Here is a 20,344-nt window from a genome sequence, read left to right as displayed (position 1 = left end):
CTCTTTCTTTTTTGGATGAAGAAATGCATGAAATGTGTAATCAATGGAAATGCTTGTCATGCAACTTTCATAAATCTTGTAAGTAATTTATAGTTGTAATTGCAGCATTTGAAGACATTAACATTGTCATAGGATTTTCTCCTTCCATTTGAAGAACAACTAGTACATGTACCAATGTTCACAGAAGCCAATAAATACATTAAAACTTTATTATTTCATAAGACCCATTAGCTTAAAAATGTGAATCCAACAACGGGTTTTATGACAGAAAATTTCCCAGTGATCCTTTCCCACAAACATAGACAAGAGGTAAGACTTCATCTTCTATCCCCTCCCAAATGCACTGCCTTTCTTCAAAACAAATCACACAAATGCCTTTGTACAAGAAAGATGCAAGAAGGAATCACCTACCAGAGCGCCCACAGTCTGAGCACGATACAAGTTCCTCAGGCCGGCCACTTTTTTTGTTCATATTGGAGCCTCCAAGGCAGAAGTCACAGTAGTTATTGGGAATGATGACCCCATCTGGTCCTTTCTGGGCTGCAGTCGGGTTAGAAATCAGATTTACTTAAAGAGCATTCAGTTTGGATGTTTCCCCCTTCTGCTTGATACGATGTTAGCTTGGTGAGTTTGCAGGCCACAGTCTTCCCAACATATTGTCAATCAGAACAAGAAATGAACTGTATGAATTACCTCCATATTAAGTACACCCTGTGTTGTATCTGTTTTGCCTGAAACGCACTGCACCGTTTCCTGTATAATGCCAGCTGGGCTGGTCCCTCACAAGGACCTCCTGCCCAAAATCTCTGTACAGTTCAGGGACTTTGTAACACATACAGGCATAGAAATAATCCCTAACGCACAATCGGACCTACGCTGTCAGTAAGCCAAGCCTGGGTTTTCAGACAGCAGTTATAATCGTTAAGCCCACAAAATAAAAATTCAGAAAGGAAAAATACATTCCCAGAAACTCAAAAACCAACAGCAGGGAGATGGGGGGATACATACTCTAGCCAATTTTATTTCAAGTAGCCTTTTGGGGGATTACATCTCAAAGTGGCAGGGTGTCCTTAGTCAAGAAACTGGTTCAAATGCTCATGAATATTCACATGCAAAGCCATTTGTGGGTGGTTCGCCCAAGGGTTAAGCTACCTGCAGCAGAGTGTAAGTCCCCCGGGAGGAGCAGGGAGGGCCATGGCTCCAGCACTACTCCAGCACCCAGCACAGGTGCACAGAGTCAGCCCAGGGCAGATGTCCCAGCCGGCAGAGCTAAAAACTCCTTCAGCCAAGAAAAAAGGATTCAAGTTACATTCTTATTTTCCAGGTAGGAATAGTTGGAAAGGAGCAGGCACACGCTGGGTCTTGAAGAGGAGGAGGCAGTTCCCCTAGAAAGAAGAGAAGGGCAGAGGTCTTCTGCATTCCTCGTAGTTGAGCTGAACAGCAATGTGCTTTTTTTCTCGTTCACAACTGCCATTTTCCTCCTCTACTCTCCAGAGAGGAAAAACTACTTGTTCCTGTATACTCTAACTAGAAACTGGGGAAGGGAGAGGGGAGTGGAGGGAATGGTTTGTCTTTTTTTCTCCTTTTTTAACTTAAAAATTCCAGTGGTATACCTGGCCTAAGCCTACCCCATGAAGATTTCCACAAACTATAAAATGAAGACCTTTAAACCGTACCATCCATATTTAATTATCTTTTTAATGCATATTTTGTAACTTGCAGATTTTTAACAGATGTTTTGACAGCCTTTATTAATGGTCTTTTTGTCCACATCCAAATTTCCCCCAAAGAACAATGACATTCTAAAGGGCTTCTGGTAGCAGTCCAAGACATACACTTAAAATTAAAATTTCCTCCGAGTTCAATCTGCTTTTCTGGTTTGGGTGCATCTAGTTATTCATTTACTTCCAGTTGTTGATTAACCAAGCTTTTTGGAGATTGGCAACTGAAAGATTGCAGGTAAGGTGAAATTGAGAAAAGAATGAAACCCTATAAGGCTGCAAATACATCAATATTGTCCTGCATGGTTTCTGAGTCCCTGACAGTATTTATGAAACAATGGACTTTGCTCTGAAATGGTCCTGGTTAGCAGACCCCAGTTCTCCCTAACCAGTGAGAAGCTCCTAGCGTTAGGTTAGCACTTTGCCTGTTTGCAGAAAAGCATTTAATATGTGCATGCAAAATAAGCGAAAAAAGAACAGGAACCAGGTGGAAGCCTAGTGCACAGGCTCATTTTAAGAGCTGTAACAAAATGATCATAAAGTTGCTACTGGTACATATTTTGTGTATAAAAAGCAGATTTCCCTAGCATTTATTTTTCCCACTACAGCCCCATTTTAAAAAAGTTAAGTAATTACTTCTTTATATTGTGCTGCATCTACGGACAGGCCATGCGCAATGCAAACTCAGCAAGCTTATCATTTAGTGATTTTTTTGTTGTTGTTGTTCCTTATTACATTACTTCGCCTTTCATTTGAGTTTCTTAAAGTGCCTTACAGATAGGAAGATCCTAATATTAACCTCAGTGAGGTCTAAAGCCTCTTTTGCCATTGACTCTAACCGAAGTGTTGCTGGGCCCTAATTAAGTCTTGTGGTGAGGAGGCCACATTGCATTTTACAGCTGAAAGACTTGGAGGTAGAGTGATGAACTGGCTTACTCAGGAACACACAACAATTCTGTGGTGAGGCCACAAATAAAAACAAGCATTCAAGGTGCCGGCCAGCTGACTTAGGAAAGAGCTTCACTTCTACCACTGCTCAGAATGGTATAATTGATTTAATACTCTGCATATACTGAGTTGAATTTTTCTAGTGCAGCTCACAACCCTAAGCTCCACTGACTGTCAAACTGGAAATGGGATAGGGGACCTTGTGAACATACATATACTGACCAATTTGTGGTGTGGGGGACAGGCAGAGGGTATTCGCTGACTGTGATGTACCTGAAGGGATTCTCCTAGACTTCTGCCAAGGGAATAAGCATAAGTTTTGATCTTCTCTTCTCTTCTCTTCTCTTCTCTTCTCTTCTCTTCTCTTCTCTTCTCTTCTCTTCTCTTCTCTTCTCTTCTCTTCTCTTCTCTTCTCTTCTCTTCTCTCTCCTCTCCTCTCCTCTCCTCTCCTCTCCTCTCCTCTCCTCTCCTCAATTTAATTTTTAATGTGAGTGCCTATGTGCTCATTTATTGCTCATCACTCATAAATACGGATCTGGTTCAGTTGAGCATGCTAGAGATATCAAGCTTGAAAAGTCATACACAGATGAAAAGTTCCTGAAGTTACATCAATTATGTCTTAGATGATGTACCTCTAGAGCCAAATAAGCCAGGCAATGTTATTCTCTTTAATGATTTTTTTGTTCTAACAGGTGCGAAAACTAGAATCAAACCTGACTCAAGCTTATTTTCTTGATCAGTACTGTACAGTGAATTAAGCCCCAGGCTAAATCACAGAAGGTTTGAAAATAGATTTCCAGATGATAGTAAGCAGAGTTCTTAATTTCAAAGGAATTTTTTTTTGTGTACATCCTTGGAGTTTTTAGTTCTGTTCTACTGTAGTTCACAAATGATGTGGGAATTGAGAAACAAAGAAAAGATAGCAAGATAAAACATGCAATATTCATGAGAAGGGTATCATGCACCAAAAGACCAATCCTAATCCCACCCCTTAATCGATAAAAATACTTACGAAACTAAGTATGGGAATGGATTTATAAATGTAAGCAATTAAATTACTAGGGACTAATGTGTTGCTGCTTTTCATCTGAGACATAGGAATTAACTAGGTATCCACTTTTTGCACACATTAATCACAAAGTAGAAGGTGCTAACTTAAGACAAACGATAGTTCAGCTAATGAGAAGTAACACATTAGCAGTGACCTCAATCATTTGGATCAGGTGACAACAACCAAAGATTTTGTCTAAAAAATGTTCACCCAGAATCAGAAACTGTTTTAAAGTAAAGCCTTGAAAACCAACCATGGCCTTGTCCTAACTTACTCAAAACTCCTCTGATTTTCTTTTACATTACAAACTGCAACAACAGATCAAAAGTTCTTGAGGAGCTTTGAAAAGTACTGCCTGAGCTAAGGTGTGCTTGTAGGGAGTGTATTTAAATCAGTGCCTCTTGCCATTTTAACTCGGTGTCACTTTCTAGTTTCATCAAAGGATCTGTCTTCACCCTCATCTGCCCCAAAATAAATAGAGTATACAATTGTTTAAAATACTTTTTAAAATGGATTAAGGAGAATCATAGAATTGTTTAGGTTGGAAAAGACCTTTAAGATCATCTAGTCCAACTGTTAACCTAGCACTGCCCAATCCACCACTAAACCATGTCCCTAAGCACCACATCTACACATCTTTCAAATACCTCCAGGGAGGTATATACTCAACCACTTAACATCTTATACTCAACCACTTCCCTAGACAGCCTGTTCCAATGCTTGACAACCCTTTTGGAGAAGAAATTTTTCCTAATATCCAATCTAAACCTCCCCTGGTGCAACTTGAGGCCATTTACTCTTGTCCTAGTGCTTGTTACTTGGGAGAAGAGACCAACACCCACCTCACTACAACCTCCTTTCAGGTAGAGAGCGATAAGGTCTCCCCTCAGCCTACTCTTCTCAAGGCTAAACAACCCCAGTGCCCTCAGCTGTTCCTTATAAGACTCCAGACCCTTCACCAGCTTTGTGGCTCTTCTCTGGACATGCTCCAGCACCTCAATGTCTTTCTTGTGGTGAGGGGCCCAAAACTGAACACAGTAATCAAGGTGCACCCTCACCAGTGCTGAGTGCAGGGGTAAGATCACTTCCCTAGTCCTGCTGGCCACGCTATTTCTGATGCTATTGGCCTTTTTGGCCACCTGGGCACACTGCTGGCTCATGTTCAGCCACCTGTCAACCAACGCCCTCATGTCCTTTTCTGTCAGGCAGCTTTCCAGCCACTCTCCCCCAAGCCTGTAGCATTTCATGGGGTTGTTGTGACCCAGAGAGACAGAGAAAGATCTGTACAGTTCAAATTATAGTTTCTCTGTACCTGAAAGTTGATTCATGTGAAGACAGGATGCAGACTGAGAATAAAGTCAATATTTCCAAATAACTTTGGTATGCATTTATTCTGAAATTTTTTCTTTCTTCTTAGCCTAATCAAGTTAATTTCAAACTATACCAAGCTAAGCAGAATAAAGACCTACTTAAAATATGGTACCATCATTCACAGGAGTCTTGCAAAATAAGTACTGTAAATTAAATAAATTCTGTAGTATATCACACAGTAACTTTGTTCTGTAGACAAAGCCTAAAAAGCTAAACAAACTGACTCAGCTTATATATTTAAAATAACTTCTGTGCCTTCTTGATTTTGAGGGCAGGGGCTCTAAACACATTCTAGCTTCCCTTCTCCTTTCACCAAGTAATCAAAAAAACCTGGAAGTTATCTTCTTCATGGTTTCAGTCTAATAATAATAGAAGGATGCTTCTAGATAAATAACATCGAGAAATTAGGAGTTTTCTTCTCTACATCATGTCCTGGAGCCACATGACTCAATAAGAATCTCATTTTTCTAGCTCTCATGGCTGCAGAAAATATACTGAATGGAAGGCAAGCTCAGAAGGAGCAATTCTTGTCCCTATATTTTAATCAGAAATCTCAGAATACAGATATTTTAAACAGCTTTCCTTCAAAAAGTGACCCTTAAATACATACAGACAAACCCCCAAATAAATAGGATCTTATGGATTTTCAACTTCCTGTTTTCTATGTGAAGTTATTCTGATGGTTTGGATCATGATCTTTAAAAACTTGGAGCTGGAACGAGTACTTAAAGGAAAAACTGATTTCTCTGTTTCTTGGTGCCAAATCACAATCACATAATATTTCTTTACCCTGTAGGTAATGCAGCATAATACTTAACCATAGTTGAAGATGTGCATCTAGGTTTGGTAGCATTTTATGCCTATTTTTTATCATATCCACACTACTGGAAAGTCTGTGGAGAAGGAGGAATAGAGTGCGTGCCTTGCTGTCGGGGTGGGGGGCTGTGCATCATTTATCTGAACGATTACAGTGAATTGGCTACAGTTGGACATATATGTGCTCCCAAAGGGATTTAATAGCACATTTGGTCCAACTCTTACCTGTTTCTTCTGGGCTTGATCCAAAACCAATAAAGTCCACTGGAGATTTTCAATTCAGTTCGAAAGGCTTTGAATCAGGCCATTTACTCTGTTTCCAACAAAAATTTGCAGAGGACAATAGAGACCACGGGAACCTGTGTGTAGGTTTGAATCAAGCCAATGCACTTTGTGATGGAGGAAAAGGGGTGGATTTGCTTTTTTTGTCGTTGTTGGGTTTTTTTGTTTATTTTTTTTAATCTACAAGACTCTTTGTCTGAGACTGGGGCCCAGTTTTCCTTTCTGACTCCTCCTTTTTTCTTGCCGTCGAAGTGCAAGTCCAATGTTTGGCTGCCTGAGCAGCAAAACGCCAGCCAAGAGCCTGAGCCTGCGGTCGTCAAGCCCCTTGGAGGACTTGATGACATATAATCCCAACCTACAGCCTAAGTGCTCAACCCGGACAGTCCTGGCCTGTCTCCATGGCGACCAGAGTGCCCAGCCAGGGCTGCCTCCAGCCTTGCCACCTGTTATTGCTTCATCTCTCAAGTGTAAGGAATCTCAGTGCGGTCCCTTCGTTTATGGCTCAAAATGTATCAGTGGAGGATAGGCAGGCTAGTGCAAGAAATTACAAGGTGATAATTAAAGAAAAAATTGGTTTTTAGGAGAAGAGAAAAGTGGCACTTTGACTGTGGCTTTTCTTGAAGGAAGAGGAGGGAGGTGCTGAGCTGGGCACGCATCAGGTCATTGTTGGGGTGTAATAAGCAATGGTGGGGGTCAGAGAAGCAGGTTGTGGAGGTGCTTCTGTGCTCAGGGCTAGACCCTGCCCTGGGAAGGAACAATAAAAGAACATACATATATAACTCCTGGTGCAGTGAGGAACAGGCCAAGTACAGCGTTCAAGGCCATTGCTCTCCCACATGTACGCAGCCAGGCAGAGATGTGCGCAGTCATTTCTGTGGCCTCCTTGCCAGTGAATTAAATTCAGGGTTTCTTCATCACAGTTTTCCAGGAAAAAATGTAAATCAAACTGAATGAGAGGAAATGGCCGGTCTCTCTGGGCATGTTTACTCTGTCGTTAACACCAGAGATAAGCACGTTGGCTAACCCCAGACGGGGAAGTGTTGGGGCGCTTGATGCAGAGACCCTCCAGCTGGCTGTAAGTGCAGCTTAGGTTGGTAGCGACACATCTGTGTCAATGGGGCACAGCATTCAACAGAATAAGCTCTGAACTTGGGTGTAGCACTGGGAAACGGCTGCTGTTCTGTTCCCAGACTCAAGCTAATCAGCCTGCACAGCTCGATGGGCCTCCGCTCGCTCAGGCTCCCCACGCCACACTCCCCCACACAGCATGGGCATGCCCTTTGCTGGCAGCCAGAGAAGCAGGCTATGCTACTGAGAGAGGTGCTGCAAACCACCCACCCAAAGTACTGCCAGTTCTCCCTAGTAACTGGATTTTATCTCCTCTTTGAGTTAGTTGGCGCTGTGGGGATAGAGGAGGCTGTTGCCTTTGCACAGTTTTTAGCAGCTCTGACAGGTTTGCCTTTCCTACAGCCCCTGCTCACAGAGACGCACGGCCAAGGAGTGCTACAAGCTGTAAGAAGTGCTACGAGAAGGAGGTACATCTGTAGGAGTCAGAAGAAGCCTCTGAATGTGGGAAAGGAAGAGCATTCAATCGTGTCTTTTACAGGAATCAATATGTAAGGCCCTTAAGCTGGACAGCTAGTGAATGAGCTAGGAGGTGGGCAGCAGAAGGTACAGGTAGGAAAATACAACAGCAACCGATCAGAACTTGTAGATCTGGGGAGCCAGCATTTCTGCACCATAAGGCAGCACTTCATAGAAATGTCTGTGCACTGATCTTACAGAGTGTTCTGCAGGAGCACCTTAAGCATAGGCCAAAATCCCACTGCGCACAGTAAATCATTGTAACTGGCTAGTGCCTCATGACTATAAACAGTCAGAGTTACAGAACAGGAAGGCAGACAAGAGTCTGACATGTTAACATACAGACTGCCTGATTTTGGGGGGTACCTCTCTTGCGAATTGGCCTCTGGCCAATAAAATGCATCATTCCCATCAGCTCAGTGAGCTAAAGGAAGGATTATAGTGCCCAATATACAGCCCCATCCAGCAGCAACCCTTGGTATTCAGGTAAGAATGGCCAGTGTTGTGAAATGGGTCCCTGCGACATGTTGTAGGCTTTGGATATGGAAATTGCTCACTGGAGGAGTATAAGAAGGCAGAGCACCTAAGTGCAAATTCAGTCAAATCTTTTGGGTTTTACTTGGTTCAAATTCTACATAGAGGAGAAAAAATAGCAAGAAAGGAAAAAAAAAAAATTATAAATACATAAATGATACCACTCTGTCTCAGGAGCTGACGTGTTATTGAAGCAACACATGGTTTTCAAAAACTATTTAGTCAAATTGGAAACGTTTCTCCATAAACTACTGAGAAGCACTACCTGCTTCTCTTCAGTGAGAGTTGCACATTGACAGCATTTCAGGTCCTGGCCAGGCAGTATATCAAAAACCCCCCAAACTATCAAAAAAACCCCCACAACTGCAAACAAAACAATGAAAAGTCCCCTGTGTGTCCCTGTACGTAGGAGACTAGTTTGGGATAGTCCACTATTCCAAAAGTCTAAACAAATTATTTTTTTCCTCAGCATTCTGAAACACAGGCGCAAAAGTCTGAGAAACCTACAGCTGCAAACAGGGTTTGAGAGGAAATCGTTACACAGTTCCAAAGTCTGCAATCACTACTGTTTCTTCTAGTAGTCTGAGTCTTTTTTCTTATAAAAACAAGCTCTGGAAAAAAGAAAAAACCCAAACAGATTAAACTAATGAGAAGTCAACTCAAGGTAATGTACATATTTTCACTCAAAAGGCACCTGCTGCAGGGTATCTTGTTGCAAGGTGGGCCTTGATGCATCCTTGCATTCAGAAGTAGCTCCCATCATGGCCCCAGCAAGGATCAGCACGGAGGCAGGGAAAAAGTAGGCCTGATGTAGCTTTTCAAATTGATGCTGCTTGTGGAGAGGAACAAACAGCTCGTCTCCAACTGAGGGGCTGACTCTCGTCATTTATTCATGGCCAGCCCCCTGCCTGGATGGAAATAAAAATGTTTCAAAGATGACTGTGTGGGGGAGCTGGAGGACAGCTTGGAGGCACACTGAGGTTAGCACATTAATTTTTTATCTCTGGAGACTGGGTATCCAATTATGCTTAGAGTACACAAACAACTTTGGCTGGTCTCTCCAGTAGAGATTTATCCACATCATAAAATCTGCAATGGAACTGGGCACAACAGGATGATGCCAAGAAATAACATAGGCAGGTGGTTTTGCGGGTCAGATGCACAAGCTAGCAGAGTGACAGGAGGGCACAGGACTGCATTCTCATTAACTACGTGCATTGTAGGATGAACCAACCTGTGCATGGCAGCTAGGCCAGCAACAGCCCGCACAACGTGCTTTATTTAGGATTGTCATTGGCAAAAGTGCTTGTGGGCATAAGATCTGTTCATGTGCTGTTTACTGCACAGCTGCCTATAACCAACGTTTCACACAGCAAAATGTCAGTGAAAACTCTTCTCCTTTAAAGGAGAGGAAGTTTTTCTCCATGTAGACACACTATCCTATTCTCCCAGCAATTAAGGAAGAGCATTTATACTAGTACACTCATTCACACACACATTTCAATAGATAGAAGTCTAAATGTAATTCCTATATGAGAAGTGTCTCAAAATTTGTGAGCACCAGCTGCCCCCAGAGCTGGCCTGTACCCATGGAGTGAGATGGAATAAAACAGCAGGTGTTTTGTGGCAGGCTTGGATGCACCCTGGGCTCACAAATCTCACGCTCTCAGTGCCAACATGTGGAGGAAAAGCCAGCAGAAAAAAAAAAAAAAGGCTGAGAATGGTGTGGGATCATTTCTTTTTATCAGTGGAGCTGGGGAAGGGGGGAGTTGACTTTTTCAAGGTTTTTCTATAACTTCCTTTTCACAGTTCCATACTTAGGCAAAAAAATCAGAGAGTAGGTCAAAAATAAATGTGAGTGTAGGCAGAGGCAAGACTAGGCACTGAGAAAGGGCTATCTGTCTGTGTCAAAGGGCTAGATAAGACATACAAACAAAGCAACTAAAGCGCAAACAAAGCACAGGCAAAGATGTTTTAGGAAAGGCAAAGGCCAGAGAAGACTGTTGAACTATCTTCTACCACTGAAGGGTAATCTATAGGTGAGGAAGGACAGAAGGAGAGCGAGCTGTAAACAAAGAAACCTTCTACAACAGTCAAGGACAGCGAGATGAGCCAAGGAGGTAAGACTTGGGGCTTGCGCCAGTCCCTGTTCTCTGATACACATCTATTCGGTGGTTCTCAGTTTCAGGTAGGTTGCTCCTACCTACATCTCTTTTCCAGACCCTGGGTATTTTACTGAACTACCCAAATCGGTCTGTGCATGAGAAGAGTAAAGATAAAGGGGACTGGGTGTGAAGAAAGGCAAGAGGTCATCAGCTCTTGAGCTGGACCAGCTGGTGCATCCGTAGCAGAATCCTGTAGAGACCCTGCTCCAGAAAGCTCTCACCTGCATCAGCACGGCTGCTGTTACCGCAGGTACTGCAAGGAGCAGAGGCTGCGGAGGAGATGCGGGTACAAAGGAAGGAAGTTCAGGCTGCAGCCACCCGCCTGAACTTTGCTGACCCAGTGCTCACCTCCCACAGCACGACAGATTCCAAATGGCTGGTTTGAATTTGCCTTGCCTTCTCTAAATCAGGCTGCTCATATCTCTCTGACACACTGCTAAGCAAATAACCAGACCCTGCTCTGTACCGTATCTCTGGTCCTCCTGTTCAGTAGGTTGAGGATTAGCTGTTTGGATTAACATCCCCTCCCTCCCCCCAACCCCCCAAGCCCATGCAGAGAGGATTCTTGAAGCCCCAGCCCTGCGACACTGCAGACCTGTCAAATCTAATTCATAACACATGCCTAGCAGTTCTTAGGGGAGAGGAAGGATCTGATGCCCTGGCTCCCCACCATCCCCCTGTACAAAGGGACCATTTAATGACTGCACATTAGCAATGTGGACAATTAGCATTCACATGGAAGATAAATGGCAGCATAAATTAAATATCAGTAAGTGAAAGAGCAAAGATGCAAGATCTGAGCTCAAGGCTGTAAACAAACAGGCAAAAAGGAACAAACAGCTCCTGCGACAGCTAAGCCATTTGGGAGAGTTACCTTCCGGCGTCTGGGACTTTCCCCAGGGGTGATCTTCACATTTGCATGGCTGTTGCCTGTACCTCACTGGCTCCTGGCTGGTTGTTAAGCAGATTCTTTCTGCTCAGGAACCTGAAACTCAGAGTGGTTTACACCACTGGTTCTAAACTTCTGCCTGTTTGGGGATCTGATCATCTGCAGCTTCCCTCAGCCACGTGCATCACACAGGAGCTCTGGAGGAACACAAGCCCCAGCAGCTCCTGCTCTACCCTTTCCCATAGCGTAGAATGCACCTTTCTTTCCATGGGCCAAGGCTGGCCGTTCCTAACTTCTATCATTCTTAAGCACTAGAAATGTAAGGACTGAGACTGTCCTCAGCCTCTACCACAAGCTGAAGGGCAGGGGACACTACCCTTATTTGTATGGGCATCTGTGCAAGGCCATTATCAATATTAATTCAATACCGATTTGCAATACGCCTCCCAGAATTGCAACTATTAGTGACTACTGCAGCAAAGGCGGGGGGGGGGGGGGGGGGGAACCCAACAAAAACACCAAAAATCAACAGAGATGATGCAAATGCTAAGTGAACAAAAGCTATTGGCTGAACACCAACATTCTCTAGCCTGCCCAAACAGTCACTCTTAGTGCATTGACAGCTCAAGTTTATCAACAGCTGGAGGAGTCAAAATGACTTTTGCTGTGAACCTACAAAACATGTGAATAACTAAAAGGTAGAGCATAAAAGTGACAGAAATGTAGGGACTGCCAAATGGGATCACACTAAACGGCCCTTCAAGCTCAGACAGTGGCTAGTAGCAGATGCTTTGGAGGAAGGAAACCCCCTCCCACACCTCCCTGGGGACAAGTATCAATTATCCTGCTTAGAAAGAAAATGTTTTCCTACTTCCAGATTTCTCCTAGTTCTTCTTAATGTATTAGAAAGTGTTTGCCTGGATATTTTTCCTCACAGGCATTTCATTGCTTTGTCCACATTGTTCATTACTTTGAAGTAAAATGACTCAGTTCACATGGCAATCTGAAAGGACTTTCTAAAAGTGAACAAAGCTATCTACACAAATCCCAAGGTGAAAGCAAACATCTCATAGTATTGCACACTGGAAAACTGAGAAACAGGGGCTTAGAGACTTGCAAAACGCAGTCTCCTTGTCTCCCAGTTCCATGGCTAAGAAGCAGAGGAAGGACAGTCAAATAGGGTCATCTGGACTACTGAGATTTCTTTCATCTCTGTACCAGAGTGGGGAATCTCAGCACAAAACTCTTCTCTCCTCTCATGTTCCAGATCTCTTCCTTGCAGATCAGTACTGATGCTTTTTCACAGATTTTCCCAAACTGTAACTAAGAAGCAGCTTTTGGTAAAATTGAGGGTAAGGTGTTTGGAAAGGAGATGCAGGGACAAGGGGGACAGGTATTGTGAATTTCATACCTAAAAAACCGAGGCATGGATAAATGTCTCTTATTCAAAGGCAAAACAAAGACACCCCCCTCAAACTACTGGATGTGTATTTCCTTGACATCCCTGCTAACAGCCACTGGGAGGCTGCTTGATGATGGGCAGGTTGGGCGTCTCTTCTCTTCCCCCCTCTCCTTGCCACCTCCTCCCCACAGGAGCAGTAATGGAAAAGTGACTTGCTGCAGAGATAATGCTGGGTTTGAAATGAATTTCTGACTAGCTAAGCCAGCACCCGTGTGAGCTGCGGCTGATTAGCTCCAAGCATCCAGGTCCCAATCACTCACAACGGAGCCAGACAATCACGCCAGCCTCTGCAAGGCAAAGACAGGGTGGAGGCAACATCCCTGAAAAGGATCTCAAAGGCAAAGGGAAAATACTACTCACGTTTGTGGTTTTCATTTCTGTGGACAGGGGAAGAGCGGGTCTCCTGCTCGCGGGCTTCATCACCCTCTTCGCTGGCGAGGTGGGTGTGAGCATAGTGGTAGCTCAGCCCAGGCCTGTTCTTGTAACGCTTGCCACAGACTGGGAGGAAAGGAGATACGAGGGAGGGGAAGAGAGAATGGAAACATCAGTGTGACCTGTAACAATGTCAGCATCCTCTCAAGTAACGCTCCCTTCTCCCCCGAGAGCAGCACCACACAATCCGCGCGCCTGCCTGAAACTCTTCCAGCTGACGTTGGTGAAAGGTGATGGAAGGGCCACCCTGCAGCCACAAGTCCCCAAACAAGCTTTCTGCCCACCGTGCTGCCAGCAGTCCTTCCTAAAGGCCCAGGCAAATGCATATTCAGTCTCCGCAGCTCATACAGCCCTAATCCTCTCTGCTAAGATTACTAAACGTGATTGCACACAAAATTAAATGAAATGCCAGTTCCCATGTTGGTGCTGCACCATGCACAGCAATAGGAACTGGACTGAGAAGAAAGGACACTATTTTCTTCATTACGAATCTCTGAGTAAAGGAAACAGTATTTTTATTTTTTAAAATAAATGTTTTCTGTAAAAGGGTAATAAATAGCTTTATTCACTGATTCCTAGTCACGGCAAGGAGATGGAAATCATCCACAGTTTCTTGCTAGAACAACATGTAGTAGTGATACTTATTTGCCCAGGTAAACTTCATATTCAGCATCCCAATAAATAATGTGATGTGTGACAGAGAATTCTCCTTCTGAACTTCTGTTTATTTTAGGACTAAGTCAACAGATATTAAGAACAGGATCAAATAATTCAGGGTAATGAAAGGTCTACATTTTCACAGGGAGCTCACCACAAGGGCAAGCTTCATAAGATTCATTACATACAAATTCAGCTTCTATAAAGTTTTTAATTCATGTTAATGTCTCTAAAAGTTATCTCTTCATCTTCAAAGCAGTCTCTGAATGTCCATTCTCTTTTATACAGCTATTCCGTCTAGCAAATACAATTATTGTCATTTTAAAAGATCAGGAAACAAAGGCAAAGAAGCTTAGTGCCCTTCCTGTGAATTTTTACTCCCATCCACATTTTCAGTCACTTTATTAGCTTCATTAACCTCAAGGATTTCACACAGGAATAAATGTCATGCCCAGTAGTCTGTCTTGCATAGCTTGCTTAGGAAGGCAAAGGAAGTGGTGCCAGAAGGGAGAGCAGAACCCAGCAGTCTTTAGTTCTCTGTCTTGTTTTTAGACCCTTTGAAAAAATCTCCAAGGGGAAAGTCACCATCCACTCCTAAAATCTTCACTCAGCCCCGTTACTAAAAATGCATCCTGCAATGTATATAGATACTTACTTCCCATTCCCCAGACACCCAAGTCTGGGAATGTCATAATGTTCCATAAATTACAAAAAATAAATTAAAAAAAAGACCCACCCCAATTATTCATTTACATGTAAGTAAAACTTCCATTATGACACCTTTCTGCTACTACTCACAAAAAGTCAATTGATGATCCACATTCTGGAAGAGATGATAGAAAATTGTAAATCAAAGCCTATAATGGGAACATATTTCATTCTCCATCTCTTCTGGCTGATTTGCAGACTCCCTCAAGGAAAATACTTTGCCTTATAAGAAACATGTAAAACAACCTCATGATATGAATGAGTGAACTGGAATATCAGATACTTTTATCCCAGTTTTCTGCATTCTGCAAGGTGATGATCACACAGTCATCATAACAGGACAAAAGCTTTTTACAAATGTAACGTGTCCTTAGCCACAGTTTTCTTAAGTCTTTGAATGCTCTTGATTTAGAATTGAGAACTCATGCAGGAGGGAGGGGGAAAAGTTGGTGAGAAATAAAATGCCCAGATACATACGCACATCCATTCTTTGAAGCATCTGCTCTCATTTCATATGTGAGCCTGTCCCGGCAAGTGGGAAATCCTATGGGGTGTGTCCACCCATAGGTGAGGCTTCCAAAGTCGTTGTGAGCGGGTCCAGCCTTATATACCAGAGATCGGCAAGCCAGAATAGCTGGCACCTTTGTTTTGAGCCGAAAATTTCTGGTTTCGTTCTCCTGTTAAATTCCACCCAAAACCTGGCTGGGGCTCGGGGCGGGGGGGGGGAGACAAAGGGAGTTTCTAACAAGGCCAAATACGTGAGTTCTCAGCCTTGAACAAGGCTAAACAAGGGAGGTTGGATACATTCTCAGCATTTTGTCCTTACTACTGATTATATTCTAGGCTGCCTCTTTCACTAGCGAGTTTACATACTTTGTTAATGATTCCAGACTAAGTTAGCAGCTTCGGCTCAGGGCCTGTTGTTCAGGCTGCAGTATTTCAATGCTTTAGCACTTTTTACATCAGCATGAGTGCGTTGTTATAACTTAGTACAATACCTACTAGCACAATGGTTTTGAGTTCTAAAATATACAGGATTCATCTATAGGTCAACTCTGGCTTGGGCCTGTTGTCCAATCCTTAGCACTTCAAAACCTAACTCCATTGCCAGACATTTTGAAAAACCAGACTGCGGTTAGATGCATGCTCTCCATGCACATTAGTTTGGTCTCCCTTCTTCTAGTACCAGCCATGTATTCTCCTAATGGATTCTGGAGAGGGAAATTACTCCTCTGCAGTCCTAGAGAGCAAGTGGACAGACAAGCAGTGGAACAGAGACGAGCATGCTGACAGAGAGTCAAACAACAAGATATCCACAGTTCTGTAAGATTTTGTCTCCACTTTTTGAATAGCAGAAAAAGTGTAACACAGAAGTAATCATCAAAACAGAGAGAGCTATGAAATGTTCACTGTTTTAATTATTTCAGAAAGATAACCCCCTCTAATTACACAGTGGTACAGCATTTCTTGGAATGGAGAGAGAGATTTACATTTCTAGCAGATTATTGGAGTATCATACTAAGTATCGCATTCTATCCCTCTTACTCTTGTGCATTTGAAGATGAAAGTTAAAAAATAATTCTTCTGCTATGAATTACTGATACTGCTCAAAAACTTCTGTCTCCTTATTTTCAGAGCACTACCAGACGATCAATGCTGTACTGGCAAAGGAGGAGGCACTTGGAGTTAATAGCTGTGTGATACATACTACCCAATGCTATCTCGCTCTTACATAGCTTGATCCTGTGTTAATGATAACCTACCTGCAAAATCAGATAAGGTCTAAAACCCAGTCCCATTTACCTATTAGAATGAGTCTTAAATATCAAAAGAAAATTCTTTCTAGAAATTCTACCAGACTTCGTTTCATTCAGGTCTACCTGAAAACATACCCAAGATTCTAGCTCTACTGTTGTTATCTTACAAGAGCACCATGTTCTTGAATATAGGTCTCATGCATCTCTCTCTGTCCATGCACAAAAGGAAACTTGCATTCCCTGCAGAAAGTCCCAAGGCTGTGGCCTTGCCTCCATTCCCTACAGGATCCTGCAGGGATTTTAGCTGCAGAGTTTAGGATGGCATAGGAAATCAGACAGGTCTGCAGACTCGCCCGTCTCCAGCAAAAAAGTATCAGCTCACCAGGAAAAAACAGTAAGCATCAATATAAGCTGAGGCAGTAGTAATTCTGCAGCTGAGCTCTTCCCACTGCCAAAACTCTTTCAGATGGCCTTCAAGGGTGTCAGCAAGCTGAGACATGCCTAGCTAAAAAGGAATTTAAAGGACTTTTTACCAGAGCTGAGGCAAAAGAGTTCTGTTTACGCAGTCCCAGCAAATCCTTTGTAGGACTGAAGATTTTCAGCTTCCAGCAGCTTTTTTTCTTGATGTCAAGACTTTGCCACCTTTCAAATCCATGTTCTGCCATGGAAGAAGTCCAAACCAATGCCATAACTTGAAACTGCAGAGATTTCCCATTCCCGAAGCAAATTAAACTTTTGCAGGGGAAAAAGGGTATCATAATATTAGTCGGGCAAAAGAACCATTGGCTCCCGTGAGACTTTGCTAGAATAAAAGCTAAGTCATGGTTTCTGCAACAGATTGAATCCTCCTGAATTCACCCTAATCTCTTATTTTCCAGATAGAGCACATTTTATTAATCTACCATATCACGGTGCTAAGAAGTAGTTTCTATAAAAGGGTGATCGTTAATAAACACTTAGCTCTTATATAACTCTTCCCACTGCAAGACTGGCTTTTCAAACATTAATTAATCTTCCTCCATATTCCTGAGTGGGAAATACTATTCTTATTTCACTTCTGAAAAAAAGAACCACAGAGGGGTTAAGTGACTTGCCCACACAGTGATTCTTTGTCATTACCAGGGCTGCAATTCATGAGTTCCAGCATCCAGACCAGTGCTTACACCACATCTTTCTCATTCTCCTAGCTGACAAACGCATAATGAGAACTGGTTCTCCCAGTCTGAAATGCATGCTACTGATTAGCTGTTAACGCTATGCAGCTCACACATAGCAAGTGAGAGTATGCCTTTCATAAACTTTGCCGGGTGGCCTTGCCTTTTTTTCAGCAGCTTTAACTTTTTTATCTTTAATTTTCCTTGCTGGATAGGCTCATCATCCTTGCATGTGGTAGATTTCATCCTGAATCTAAACACTGGGAAGTTGACTTGATCTTTAATTACGTAGCCAAGACCAATGAAAACAGCGGGAGTTTGTAGAACGTAACCCACTCCAATTCCTCCTGCATTCAAAGGATATGTTTTTGCTATAACCTGATGTGAATGCCATCTTAGGAACAAGCTGGGTAAGTAAGTAGTAGTACTGTAGTGCAGATGAAACACCATAAATGGGGAAGAGGGAGAGACTTTATTAGTCCACCAGACACTCTGCTGTGATGAACCTTACTTTTCTTCAAGACTGAAATGAAGACGTTACACAACTGTGTTATGGGGGAAAAAACATCATTTGCAGACTGTTTAATCACAAGCATTGAGTGTTTCATAAAAGAGAGCTCTGTTCTAAGTTCTGGCCTGTAACAGCCTGCAACTCTTTGGATAAGCAAATTCTCATTCTGTTTACATTTTTCAATGAGTAAAATTAATATAAAATACTTCCCCTGCTTTAAAAGCGGACTTGAAATCTATGACTTAAAAGACTTCCTCATCAAATATTTAATGGCTGTGTTGCTGTCATTTTGAAATTGTTACACATTTGGTCCTTGGCAGGCTGTGAGCTATGTTCCAGCCAGCTCTCCACATACATTTTGCACAATCTGTCACCAGTAGGAGACAGAAGGAAACAATCCATGTTTTTAGTGGAAACAGGAAATTGGGGGAGTACATGCTTTTTTTTTGTCACTGAATCTTGCCCCCCTCTTTGTCTTTCTTTGCATTTCTCCTTTGCCTCCTGTTCTTTCTTCTCAGCTGGGCTGTGTCAAACACTAAATCTTAAGTTAACAGCTGGCAGGCAGTCGTTCCTCAAAGTTATTTTCCTGTCCCACAATTCCCTCCACTCCAAAAAAAACACTCCTTGTTTTGCACTGTTTTGGTACTATAATTTCCCTTCTTACAGTTATGTCCACACTCTGGCACATCTAGAGATCTTGAATGCTAACAGTGTATTTTGACCTCCACTGATGGAAAGGCATTATGTTTGTCCCTCTTTGATCAGTACTGTCATGCTATACACCTCTAGTATTACAGCAGTATTTAGTGACCCATTTCCTAAGGGATCTTATGTAGGTAGTAAACAGTCCTTGTTTCAGTGCCCCCTGAGGACAAGTCCCAAGTCCCAGAAACTACCTGCGATATCAAGATAACAGGAACACTGAACTCCAGCACAGAACATGAAGAAGTCAACAATATATATGTCCACATTTCAATAAATTAATTGCAAGCAGGAGCAAAGGACTAAACAGGTAGCCTATATGAGTAGAAAACATTCAACTATAAGAGTCAGCGCTACTCCTCTCTTACCATGTGCTCTACTCCAGGTCTATGTTATTCAATATTTAAAAAAAAAAAAAAAAAAAAAAAGAAGTGTCCTTGCTTCTCTGATCTTGGATTTTCTACCAATAATGTAGTTGGTGAATGCCAAGTATAGCAGCTATGGTGGGAGGGCTGTTTGTTGGGCTCATCTGAACAATCATTTGTTCTAGATCTTATTGCTTATTAACTACTTAGGGATTCACTAGAAAGGATAATACCAGGAGATAATTTAGGGCTTAAACTGCTAATAGTTTAAAGGGAAGCTGAAGTTATGATGGAGATTTATGAGAAGCATGTAAAAACATAATGCTATAGTCAAAGCATTTTCAAATCAGCTTGTCACTGTGATATTTAACCAAAGGTCTGTGCTAAGAAGCAGAAGTTGGACTCATTCATGGTATCCTTAAGAATTAAGACAACAGATTAAGTCTCAAAGAACTGGTAAAAATCAAGCTAAATCACTATTTATCTTGTTGGCCTTTTGTATTCCAGCAGTCCTTCCAGAGAATCAATGAGATATTTGTTAAACTGAGTATGACACGATCAGGTCCATTTCAAGGAGAGAAAGAAGGCAGGTGAAGTTAGCAAGGTAATTACAAGAGCCGTCACTTCACAAACATATACAATAAAATAGTCCCTAAAGAATAGGCCTCAAGGAATTGCATTTGGCAAGTCATGCTAGAACAATATAGCGTTTAACTGGAATTTTCTAAGGAAACTAAAAGAGAGAGATCCTCGGTACCTACTGAAACTCAGGGGAATCTGTTAATCGTAAATCTCTTAAACTACCTGAAGATTCCAACCTTTTGTTGGCAGAATCTACAATAAATTTAGTGGAGAAATGGAATGGAGAAGAAAAAAAACTAACCTCAAAATAATCACATTTCAGTGGCCTGCTGGATGATGAACTTACAGAAAAAAAGCAGGATGTTTCAACCTATAATGATTGAGGCGTAGGATCAAGCATTTTAAAAAAAACAAAACCATGTTCTGAATAATTATTAGTAGTTCAAAGGCAAGTTCAAAGTGTCCACTTAGAGACCAAGCCTTATATGATCTGTAGGCACAATACAAGTAGATAGGCAGTTAGTGGGATATTCAGGAAAAAACGTTTAGGATCCTACCTCCAGTTGAAATCGATCAGAATTAAGAGCCTATTTTTTAAAAAAAACTTCATAAGGTACCTTCAAGCACCTGAAAGAGTCTATTTTGGGCCCAAC

At 42.3% G+C, this 20,344-nt stretch overlaps 1 protein-coding gene across 1 annotated transcript in view; it reads right to left on the bottom strand.

Moving 5' to 3' along the window:
* Nucleotides 1-20,344, bottom strand: part of DPF3 (double PHD fingers 3) — a 154,859-nt gene that overhangs the window by 31,450 nt on the left and 103,065 nt on the right. The window contains exons 9-10 of the mRNA XM_074909648.1: nt 13,184-13,321; nt 412-540 (exon numbers count right to left, since the gene is read on the bottom strand). Coding sequence (XP_074765749.1) covers nt 412-540; nt 13,184-13,321 — 267 coding nt within the window. The remainder of the gene's footprint in view (nt 1-411; nt 541-13,183; nt 13,322-20,344) is intronic.

The sequence above is a fragment of the Athene noctua genome, chromosome 6 (assembly GCF_965140245.1).
Source record: "Athene noctua chromosome 6, bAthNoc1.hap1.1, whole genome shotgun sequence".
In the NCBI taxonomy this organism is placed as follows: Eukaryota; Metazoa; Chordata; class Aves; order Strigiformes; family Strigidae; genus Athene; species Athene noctua.
This window is presented reverse-complemented; position numbering and strand designations above follow the sequence as displayed.